The sequence below is a fragment of the Peromyscus leucopus genome, chromosome 5 (assembly GCF_004664715.2).
Source record: "Peromyscus leucopus breed LL Stock chromosome 5, UCI_PerLeu_2.1, whole genome shotgun sequence".
Classification (NCBI taxonomy): Eukaryota; Metazoa; Chordata; class Mammalia; order Rodentia; family Cricetidae; genus Peromyscus; species Peromyscus leucopus.
This window is the reverse complement of record NC_051067.1, coordinates 88,493,610-88,506,344: the sequence shown is the minus strand read 5'-3', so window position 1 is coordinate 88,506,344 and position 12,735 is coordinate 88,493,610. Positions and strand designations below refer to the sequence as shown.

The following is a 12,735-nucleotide window of genomic DNA, read 5'->3' as shown; positions in this document are numbered from 1 at the left end:
TATGAAGATTAGAATTGTCTTCACATCACTTCCCTCCTCCTTTTCCCTTCGTCCAACCCCTCCAGTGTACTGCTTTTTGCTCATTCAAATTCATAGCCTTTTTTTCAGTTGTGGTTACACACACACACACACACACACACACACACACACACACACACACACACAGTTTTTCCTAAGGATATAAATACACCCTGCTTGGTCTATATAGTGTTAATTGTATGTATATGTTTTCAGGATGAGCATTTGGTATTGAGTAGCCAATTAGTGTGTTCTTTTCTCTTGCTTTTTTTTTTGGTTCCTGGCATTTCACCTTCAAGAAGAAACATAACTTGCTTTTAATTAATATGTAAATCCCTAGATTTTCATACACTCTACCTTCTTTTGTTTTTAATTTATTTTTACTTTCTTGTAAATGTGATAATAAATGACAAATTACTCAAGCTGGTAATTTCATTAAGTGAATGAGACAAGGAGGGCTATTCTTAATAACACTGTTTTTTAAAAATGCAAATGCTGCAACTTTTTGCAGCATTTGTGGGTCATCAACAAAGCTAATTCATGTGAATATGGGGGTTGATTACATATGCCTATATGTTGATAATTAGAATCAACTTCCTTAATGACAGAGAAAGAGGTTACAAATAAATTTAAATGTCGAAGAACCCAGCGTCAGTTTTATAGTTCTGTATTGAAGTCAAGGATATCCGTATGACTCACATTTCTGTTGGTTGTCTAGTAGAGATAAATAGATGAGTAATATTGATGTTGGTGTGTAGTAGTGAATAAGTATACAATGTTTTCCTGTTCTGTCTATTGACAGGGGTGGTGACATTCTAATAGGAGAGAGCATACCCAATTCTCAGGGCTTGATTCTTACATTTCATTTTCTAATCAAAAGACAATAGTTGTTCCTTGTATCTTGAACAGTTGTGGCTTTCTATAATGGTCCCCGTCTAATAAAAAGAGAGGAAGAGAGGGGTAAGAGCTTCTCTTATCTATGGGTACAAGGATGTCTATTAAGAATGCAATTAGAGATTATACTGGTTTGGGAAAGTGGTGGTAGTCGTTCTTCTCTGTGGTCCATTTACTACTAGTAGTTGGCTAGGTTTTCAATGCTAGGCATGTTTTCCCTGTATTGAGCAGGTCTAAAGTCAAACTAGACAGCTGTTGGTTACAGCCCATATATAATTGCCACTACCATCCTTGGTAATCTCTTGACATGCTGGTCATTGTGGTTTATAGGTTTCACAGCTGAGTAAGACTGTTGGTTGCCTTTCTCTATGGCACTTCTGATACTATAAAAGCTAATCCTTAAGATTAGTTTCCTTTTTTCAACCCAAAGTTAAACTCTCTAGGGTAGGAAATAATTAAATTTCTTATAAAACAATTATTCTTCTATCTCAAGAACTATTATAATTCAGTTTATTAGTGACTTTTCAAAAGTTGAAAAGTTATTATCATGTTGTAATTATTATTACAGTCCATTAACTGATTGTTATGAAGGGTTGGGTCACACTAAAAATTGTATTTTATTTCTCCGGAACTTGTATTTTCAGAGTGGAGATGTTCTAATGTAAAACAATAACAATTCAGGTGGATCTAGATTGAATAATTTTGAAGAAGCAATGGTGTTTATCCAAGACTAATAAAACGATTTATGTTTTCTCAGTAGGCCATATCTCAGAAACAACAAATATGTCAATATCAAAATCAATTTGAGAAAGATCTCCTATAAAATTAGATTTTTCAACAGAAATTTAGTTTAACTAGAGAACATACACTCTGCCCTCCTTATCTTCCATTTGAATATAAAAATGATGACATGTTTTGCAGCCATAACATTCAGGGTCAAAAGATTTAATTTCAATTTAAATGTATGGATTTATTTTTATAAAAAGTATCTGGATGGAAAAATAAAATGAGACATTTTGCATTCTTTCTACGTTATGTAAGACATTACAAAAGTATGTATTCCGAACTGTGTACATTTCAGAATAGATAAGCAGGAAATGACTGGATAGATTTTGTTTTTAATGTGATTGTACCGTTCTGCCCTTGAGCCAAAATAAATTAATATTTTTAGTTCTTCTCTTTGAAAACTTTGGTTGAGAAATTGTTCATTATTGTTGAATTTCAATATGATTGCAAATTAAATGATGCAAAACTCAATAAAGTAAAACACACAAAAGACCAATTAACATGTTATCTCAGTAAGTACATAGAGGGATAGAGAACATGCTGTTCTGCAGTGTAGCATATAATTAAGATGCAGTCATAAATTTTCAAAATATTATAACTTGTTGATGTGCACAGGTAGCTTTTAGAAAGATTGATTAGTTCTTCTTACCCCCTTGAGATGAGAATTCATAGTTACTCCTACAAACTGAAACAGAATAATTTCTGAAACTTCCTGAAGAGTGGATACTTTAGTGCAGGAGACAAGTGTTTGCAAAGTGTTCATCTCCTTGCCTGTTTTCATTCCAGATGCTCTCTATGACGTCATCACTGTGGGAGCCCCAGCTGCCCATTTTCAGGGATTCAAGAATGGTGGTCTTCGAAAACTACTCCACAGATTTGAGACAGAGAGAAGGAAGTAAGTAAAGAAAGAATGAAAACAAATATTTCATTGATGACATCATCTTTCCTTTAAATAAGTCTGTAGACAAGGTTAGTATATTGAAGATCAATCCATCCTAATAAATAGTTCTTAACATTTCTATCCAGCAGATAAATGAAAGTTGTTGAATTTCTCTCAATTACTCGAGAATAGACTAGAACCCACAAACTTCATGAATGGGCTTCCTGAGAGCTGTGCTGGCAGAACGTTGTCCTGAAAGCCAGGCTGCTCAATGGGATGCTCTGGTACCACTCTTACTGGAAAAGAAGTGTGCAGACTGATAACCTGCTATAACCGTGGAGACAAAGATGCTTAATGACGAACATAGATCCTTTTTTTCTTTCATTTGTTAGTGATGACCCTGTAGGTGATTGCTGCCTTGGACTGAGGCACAATGTAAAACTATCCTAGCCTGTAAATTGTCATTTGTAAAGGAGAGTTGTCAATTAGATGGTTAAACTAACGCTGGAAGCTTAGTTACTTAGGAAAAAAGAAAGCATGAATCTCAAACAGTATCTCTCTTAACAGTTTGCATTACTGTCCCTCCACTTCTGCTTACTAACTACTTTTAAATGCTGCTTATCAAAGCGTCCGCCTCGGTAACATATGCCCTCCCTCACCCCACATTCAGGAGCACTCACCTTGTAAATTTCTCTAGCTATGACTGCATTTGTGTAAGCCATAAAAACCATATTAGGATTAGAACAATTATTTTCCTTCACAATAGTGGGTTTTTTTTTTTTATTAGAAACCTCCAAATTGAAAGCTATGAGGAAGCTGTTCTACAATGACAGCTGGGTTTATAACTATTAGACACTTTATGTGAATGACACACCAAGAACTTTTAAACATTTGAGCACATTCGTCACAGAATCATCCATTTCCATAGAGGCCAGATGGTTCAGAAGAAAGCGTTCTAGAACTGAATCACTGTATTTCCAATACAAATGTATTTTCCTTCTTCCACCTCCTCTTCTTCAAACTACCAGTTTCACATCATACTGTGGTCTCAGCTGTAGTCCTTGTTCCATTTCTTTAGTTTTGGCTTGTGTGTCTGTAATATTGTATCACATGGGGATCATAGAGTTCCCATCACTGTAGTCATAACAAAGTCCTCTCCTGTCTCCTGGCTTCTCCTTACTGTCTATGTCCTGCTTCCAAATTTTTCTGTTGTAGAAAGTGGTTTGGTTTCCTTGGGACATTGGGAAGTAACAGTCAGAGTTCCAGTGGTTCTCTGCAGAGAAGGAATTTATCTCCTGTGGGGAGTGGGAAGTCAGTTTAAACCACAAACTCCAAGGAAGAGGAGATGCTCTGTGTTTACTCAAGTGTGAGTGGCAGACAGTGTTCTGCCCACCGTCCTCCGAGGAGAGGTGTTCCCCACAATCTCCTTCTGTACCAGCCTCGGGTAGAAGGGCCATAGCTTGCACATTCATCCCCTGGAATGGATGGAAGTGACTCCAAGAAGCAAGGTACACTGGGCTACCAATTTCACCAGGTCTTGGCTTTCTTTTAGTGTGATTTTGTGTTACTATGACTTTTGTTGCTGGTGTTGGCATTTTTCTGCTCTGAGGCATTCTCTGAAACTCAAATAACAGCACATAGAGGGCAAAGAGAGTAACAAAAGAGATTCATTTTCATTTTACCTCCTATACCCCGAGGCCTCCAAACCTCTGCCTTTTTTCTTCTGCCCCTTAGAGTTCTTAGGAGTACCACATTTTATGTGGAGTGGTTTATTGTGATATGCAGAAGCTAAATAGTTGCTATTTCTGCTATCCTGTCTGGAACTGGAAATTTCTTATTGACTTAGCAATTTTGTCTTATTTATTTTTCAACCAATTATATTTTAAAGAGAATAACAATATAATTACAAGACTCAAAACTTATGAATACACAAGACATCCAGAATCTAGTTGAACTCAAATTGTCAATATGTGAGATGTAAAGCATATGCCTACAATTTCATAATTTATCATTGTATGCAATTGACAAAGACAATTGTTGAGTTCATCTTTGCACTCTGAGACATGTTGACATTTGAAATATCTGCATGAATATATGATGTCTTCACTAATCACTTCTCACTGGGAAATTGCACATAAGGGTATAAATGAAGGATGAAACTTAAGGTAAATGAAAAGATATGTCCAGTGCTTTTAAACATTGATTTCTTTGCAATACTCATGTGTTAAATATCCTGTTGTTGCTGTTTTATTTATAAAATACACTAAAATGATATCAGTGAACTTAGTGTCAATCAAAAAGTACTGAGCTCCAGGGAAATATATAAATCAAATACGACTTGCTGAGGACATATATAATTGAAAATGCTTTAGGGCTTCTCATTGAAAGCTAGCCTGAGCAAACTCAACATCAAAAGAGCTGTCACACCATTCATATATTCCTGAAGCCTTTTGAATCAACAGATACTGTGTTTTCAGTGAGAGACAATGTCAGAAAGTATATCTCAGAATGTAAAATGAATAACTAGAAGTTGAGGTTGAATTTTGTAAGGCAGAAAATCACTTTAAATGATGGAACTCTTCTTGGTCTTCTTTGCTTTGATACATGGGTAAAGATGGGCATTTTAGGGGCTGGAGAGATGACTCAGAGGTTAAGAGCACTGACTGCTCTTTCAGGGGTCCCGAGTTCAATTCCCAGCAACCACATGGTGGCTTACAACCATCTATAATGAGATCTGGTGCCCTCTTCTGGTCTGCAGACATACAAACAGAACACTGTATACATAATAAATAAATAAATCTTTTTAAAAAAAAGATGGGCATTTTAAGCCATGGTTTAGGGAAACCTTCACTGCCATTGTGTTATTTTATCTTTATCTTCTTCTCAGACATCCTATGTGATATTAACCATTGACTTGACAGTCCAGAGTTTTCTAATAGTAGACTCTCCTTCCCCTAGTCACCAACTGGTGATCAATAGTCTCCAACTTCTCAGCTCGGGTGGGTGCTTGTATGCCGTTACTCCATACCTACTGAAATATTTACTGACGTGATCTTGTATAGGCACAATAGATGTAAGTTCATGGATACATCAGTCCTGTTCTCTCCAGAAGACACCATTTTCTCAGGTCCTCGCCAATCTCCAGCTCTTACAATTCTTTATCCCTCTTCCAGGATTTTTCTTAAGTCTTGCCAGAAGGGTGTGTGAAATACTGGGCCCATTCATGAGTGAATGCCCTTTGTTTTTAAAACAACGTACGCCTTTTTGTTTCTTTGGGAGTTGTATCTAATATACTCAAACTAATTTGTTTTAAAAGTTCAGTCTCTGAACCAATAGTTCAAATTCATATCATCCATTTTCAAGTGCAGCTTTTGTTTCTGCTTTCAGAACGAACATATTCCATTAAAAACTTTCTTGTAAGTGGTTTGATGAAATCGCACAGGCACAGTGAAATAAGGCCATGTGAAAAGCCTGTGACAATTCCTTTTCTTTTTATTTTGAACTGAATCCAGGTGCTGGAAATAATGTCATTTTGAAGGAGACAGTAATGTAATTTTTGTGTTGATTATGATTTGATTCCTTAAGGGTCCATTTTCTACTTGCTGTGAGTTGGTTCTCATTGGCTACTTCTAGCTCACAGTTCAGTTTATCTTTCAGCAAATACAAAACTCTTTCTGCCAAACCTGCACATGTGGCTTTTCTGCTCAAGGGTGTCCCCTGTGCATAGCCTCTGTACATGATGCCAAATATTTCTGAAAGAAAGGGCGTTGTCTTTTATGTACAGCTTGGGAAAGGTATATATATATACTTTTAAGTACACAGTCCTGCCATGGCTTGAGAATATATGCAAACTGAAGGACAGGCTTGCAGAGCACAGATGTAATACGGTACATGGGATTGGAAGTGTTTTCACTAATTTATGTGTGACCCTAAATGAATTTTAAATGTTATTTTCTCCTTTGTAAAATTCCTGGTTTAGTTGTAATATTATGTTTGCCGGTAGCATACAATTCAGACTAAAGGAACATATAGTTGAGATCCTAAATGCTTTGGCTCCTTTCCTAGAATAAACCAGTTCAGTATACCCCACTAAATGATTTTAGATGTGTCAAAACCATGTCAGCATGTTACTCAGTGTCCTCACAAATTCAAGTCATTGAATGCAATGTGATTGACTGTTTTTCTAGTCCTATTTAATTTTTCTGTTCTTTATTTTTGGGCAAGCAGAAAATTTTACTTGTAGATAGTTCATAGACATCAATCCCTACTTGAGTTTGAATTCTAACTCATTTTTTAAAATTTATTTATTTTAAAAAGTTTTTTTTTCATTTTGATTGGTATGTAAAAAGAATTCTAACTCATTTAATTGCCTTTGTGACATTAATGAAATTACCTCACCATTCCATACATTAGTTTTCTCATTTGTAAAGTTGAGAAGTTGTTTTGGAATTTTGATAATACTTATAATTTTCCCTTGTATATGGCAAAAACTTATAAATATTAGCTATTGTTATATAAAATATATAAATAGATTTGTATTCATTAAAATACTTTAGCATCTCATCAATCCATGTTTAAATGTTCATTCTTTTGTGCACATGCCATGCATGTACATATTCATGTGGGGCTGTGCACATAGGTATAGAGACCCGGGGTGGTCACTGTGTATCTTCTTCAGTTGTTCTCAAGCTCATTTTATGAGACAAAATATCTCATTGGAGCTCATTAATTTGGTTGGGCTGTCTATGCTACAAGGCCGCTGGCATCTGCACTGAGGTTGCACACACACATATACACAGACACCGAGCTTTTTAGGTAGGTGCCAGGGATTTGAACTTAGGTCCTCATGGTTTCACAGCAGGCCCTTCATCAACTGAGCTGTCTCTCCAGGTCCAGATTTTATGCTCTATAAAATTTGACTTGGATTTTATTGATTGGACATAACATGATTAATAAATATACCACAGATTTGATTATTTCTAATTATTTTTATAATCACTTATACTCCCAAAATATATCCTTATTCATGTAATTCTGGAAATGTATGTTCTTATTTATAAATTCTTGTTCAAAAGGTACATAAATTTCAGAGATGATATTAAATTGTCTTTTGAAAAAGCATTAATTTCCATAAATATGCAGTTTACAACTCAGTCTCAAACATTGGGCTTCAGACACAGTCCTGTGTCATGTCCAGATTTGGAAGGACTGTCTTGTAAGATCAGTGTGTGCTTGTGTGTGCGTGTTCATGTGCGTGTGTGTGCACGTGCATGTGTGTGCGTGCTCACGTGTGTGTAAAACCACCCATAGGTAGCTCTACTTCCCTTGTACCCTCAAGGTGGCCATATCAAGTCACTTCCCACTTCACTGGCTTTCCCAGTCTCCTCTCCTGAGGGTTCTTTGTCTTGAAGCAAGCACAAAATACAGCCAAAAAAAAAAAAAAAAAAATCCTGCATTGTCATCCCCTCAGATGTTCTACTCGGGGGTCAGCAAATTCTTGGCATCCTACTCCCTTTGCTTCATTTTAATAGAAGAAAAGATTGAATATCAGTTCTGCTTCCAAACTTCTCTGTAAGTCTTTCATTTCACTAATGAATTATGGGTTAAGATAATCCTGACCCACAGAGCACCATCTTATAGGTGTTCCTCTGCCAAGGAGATTAATCACTGTCCTTGTTTCTCGGCTGGCATTGATCCAGCCATTTGGTTCATTTTGTCTGGAATGACATTTCTATAAGGCAAATATAATTTTGTGATTTAATAATTTTAAACAATTTGGCTATTTCTTACTTGAAGGTTATGATCTGAGGTGCATATTGTGCATTAGTGTTACCTTTTCCTCAAGGGGTGCATCCCCAAACCCATGGAGAATGCCTTAAACCTCAGATAGATCCAGACCTTTTTATTGTACTTCTTCATACATACACATGTAGCAGGAAACTTAAAAGTTCTTATTAATAAAATCAAACCCAAGGCGAGTTATTGGGGTCCATGCTGGTAGATCAGAGAGACAGAACAAGCCACAGCTATCTCACCTCGCCGGATCCTCAGCTGGTCCTGTCTCCTCAGACTGGAGGCTTCTGTGTCCTCATCCCAATGGGTCTCAGCTGAACTACTGCTCAAAAGCCTGAATGCTTAACCAGCCAAATGCTTAACCAGCCAAAAGCTTCTAGTTTCTGGTCCTCACGCCTTATATATCTTTTTGCTTTCTACCACCACTCCCTGGGATTGAAGACTGGCTTTCTGGGATTAAAGGCGTGTCACCATGCTTGGCTATTTCCAATGTGGCCTTGAACTCACAGAGATCCAGAGGGATTTCTATCTCTGGAATGCTAGGATTAAAGGTGTGAGTGCCACCATTTTCTAGCCTTTGTATCTAGTGGCTGTCTGTTCTCTGACCCCAGATAAATTTACTAAGGTACACAATATTTTGGAGAACACAATACCACCACATACACATATGATAATATAAGCATGGAAAAGAGGAAAAAGGAGGAGAAGAAGAAGGAGAAGAAAGAAGGATAAGGAGAAGAAGGGGAAGGACTAATAATAAAATAGAAATCTAACAATATATTGTAATAAGGTAACCAGTAGCATCATTCCTGATAGTTGGGTCTATTATTAAGTAAAATAAAGTTTACTTGTTCCCAGGCTCTAAGATATCCTGATAGTTGAGCTGATATCCAGGGAAGCTACTAAGGGCCTGTGATCAAGTTCAGCACTCTGCAGAGAGGGATGGAGCAGCCATCAGCAAGTGGAGCAGGATGGTCCAAGACTCCATCTCACTACTAAGAAATTCATGTAACTTTAAAATTATATGAACCATTTATTTCTGTAATTTTCCATTTAGATTATGGTAGACCATAGATCATTCTAAATATGAAAAGCATAACTTGGAAGGAGGAGTATGTTAGGCAGTTTTCTGAGTTAGAAATCCTGAGATAAACAACTTAAGAGGAGTTGAGGTTTATTGTAGCTCATGGGTTCACAGATTTCAATCCATATATTTGGCTCCTTTGCTTCTGAGCCTGTGGTAAGGAGAAGGCTATTCACATTAAGATGAACAGGAAGCAGATTGAGGGGAGGATATAGAGACCTGATATACCCAACAAATGCATGTCCTCACACATTGACATACTTTCCCTTCCAGAAATTTCTAGAACTTTCCATAATAGGACTACAAGGTGGGACCAAGCATTCGAACACACAAGCATGTTGGAGTACATCTGACATTGGAACTGTAACACAGGGGTTCTCTCTCATGTGTAATTTGTCTGTGCTTTCTTTTAACCTTCCTCTCCTTACACTTAACACTTCCATCTCTCTCTCACACAGTGCCCACCATAGCAAACCGGCATGGGCATCCACACTCACTGCCACAGACCCTACTTTAAGGTTGGCACTGACTAGAAATCCAGTCTGATTGTGTAGCTAAGACATAAGATTTCCTGTGTCCCAGCCCGTCAGCGGTCTGGATAAATCTCTCCCACTCACGTCCCCCAAGTAAACACATAGAGGCTTATATTAATTAAAACTGCTTGGCCATTAACTTAGGCCTACTATTGACAAACTCTTTCACTTAAACTCAGCCCATTTCTGTTAATCTATATGTTGCCACATGGTCTGTGGCTTTACCTGTGTGTCATTACATGCTGCTCCATGGACAGTGGGCTGGTGTCTCCTCCTGTCTTCTTCCTGTCTCTCCCTTTGAATTTCCCTCCTGCCTCTAAGTTGCCTTGCCATAGGCCAAATGGCTTTATTTATCAACCAATCAGAGAAACACAAATTCCCAACATACAGAAAGACATTCCCTCATAAGCATTCAGCCTCCAGTGTAAGCATCCTTCTAGACAAAGCTTATTCTGAAAGCATGGACTATGTTGTCTGGCATACTCCAGATCCCCTAGAACTGTCTCAACAGGTGTTTGGTGCACTGACAAGGTGTTTGGTGCACAATGGTGGAGTGAATACATGAAGTAAAAGCTTCTCTATGAGGTCAGTAACTCTCCCTATAGTGACAGATGTGACTGAATGAAGTAATGATCATAGAGACACACAGTGGAATCAGGATCAGAATCAGAAACATACACTTGTAGAAAGTGTCTTTTATACACTTGCAGACAATGTCTTGTAGTCCTAGACAGTAGCCACAAGGCATGTGTTACAAAAGTGCTCTTCCTCCCACATCACTAAGAAGGGAAATATACAGTTATGTATTCTAAAGAAGAAAGGTAGAAGTTTTTATAAAAGCGAGCCAACTTAATGGCTGACAATTAATACTACCCCTTGTCTGCTTTCCACTTAACAATTGCAAGTTGGGGATTTGCTCCAATACCTACCAGTAGCTTGGGAGACCAAGTGTGTTCTGTTGTTTAGGCAGGAAACACCACTTGACAGTTCAAAGTTTTGAGAAATAAAATTGTTAAAGAAAAAGACTTACACATTTATAAATGACAATATGTAAATAACTCTAGAAGTTTTGATACTAAATTTGTCAAAATAGCGCTGTGTAAAAATAACAAAACAAGAAGAATTTGAATTGTGAGGTTTCAGAAAACCATTCATCCTTGGTCCTCATTTGCAATGTAAATATACGGCTGATTCCTCCTGATTTACCACATTGTTGCTGCAGCTGAATTGCTGGAAATCATAAATAAAAATCTTACACTTTTGAGAACTGACACTAAGTAAACTCGTTTACTCAGAAACTCAGTTTCACAGTTTACTCAGAAAATTAATTTAAATGATTTTATTCTATAACTCAGTGTCTTAATTGCATATAAAAATTAGAAAGATTCTAACTTTTAATAAGTTTGTATGTAGACACACACACACACACACACACACACACACACACACACACTAAATGCCGACACACAGAAAGAGATTTGAGAAGTACAGGAGGGATCAGAGAAAAGATGTCAATCCACGGAAAGATTAGGAATTAAAACCAGAATATTGCTTCAATAAACAAATTAACAGAACTATTTCCTTTTGCTTATTTTGAAACACTGTGAGCAGATTCTGTAGAGGACTTGCTTTCCATAAAGTAAAATAATACTTGAAAGCATGTGACATGACACTGTGTCATGTCGACCTGTGCGTACTGAATGAGAGCAGTGGGGACTTCCTTGTACAGAGATTTCCAGAATAATTCTTAGCACTCTTCATTAATCTATATACTTGGCCATCATCATTTCAGAGGCAGCAAAAGAAAGTAATTTACCATATCTAAAAACAGTATTTTCCAGATTTTAAAAAAGTTATCTAGGGAGGAGCCTGAGGTTCAGTTAAGAACATCTGATACCCTTACAGAGGAGACGTGCTTGGTCACCAGAACCACATAGGCTGGCTCACAACCACCTGTAACTCCAGTTCCAGGTGATCCAAAACCCTCTTCTGGCTTCCATGGCCAACAAACACACACATGATGCACATATGATAAGCAGGCTTTCACATACACACATACATAAAAAAGCATTTAATAATCTAGGAAGAATCTCATTTTTGTAAGATTGTGATGAAATACTAACTTTAAAATGTACACATGAGATTTATGTCATGGGGGAAAATAGGCTTACCTAAAATGAGATAACTTATTATTGAAAAAAAATCTATTAAATGTGACTTTCCCCGAAAAATCCCAGTATCACACTCTTGTCATGACCATACAGAAGATAAAGATGGGTTCACTTGGGAGGTCAGCACAGGTGAAAAGAAAGAGGGTCAGGATGATAGTGTCCAGAAAGGAGTGGGGATCACCTGGCTTCTGTGTGCTTGTTAAGATGGGAGGTGAGAATCCAGATGTAACAAGGAAGAAAACACGAACTTATGCATACGTACATTTTATAGGACACAGATTTATACACATTAGTGAATATATTGGAAAAGTTAGCAAGTTTGCTGATCGGAACAGAAACCTTTCTTGCTTTGAAATAGTTGGTCTTTATTTCCTTATAGGTTGCAGATTGATTGTGTGTGTGTGTATGTGTGTGTGTGTGTGTGTGTGTGTGTGAAAACCTACTTCCAACAATCATAAAACCTTGAAGAACAGATACATCATTGACTGTGGGAAAAATCTATGTAGTGTGATATGAACATCAGGGACTAAAGTCGAATGCTTAGTGAGCAAGCTATGTCATGGTGGACACCCTCAG

The 12,735-nt window shown here is 37.2% G+C and overlaps 1 protein-coding gene across 9 annotated transcripts in view; it reads left to right on the top strand.

The window, feature by feature from the left end:
• Positions 1-12,735, top strand: part of Inpp4b (inositol polyphosphate-4-phosphatase type II B) — a 726,443-nt gene that overhangs the window by 581,151 nt on the left and 132,557 nt on the right. For all 9 annotated transcript variants that reach the window (XM_037206141.1, XM_037206136.1, XM_037206137.1 and 6 more), the window contains one exon: positions 2,485-2,593. In XM_037206141.1, coding sequence (XP_037062036.1) covers positions 2,485-2,593 — 109 coding nt within the window. The remainder of the gene's footprint in view (positions 1-2,484; positions 2,594-12,735) is intronic.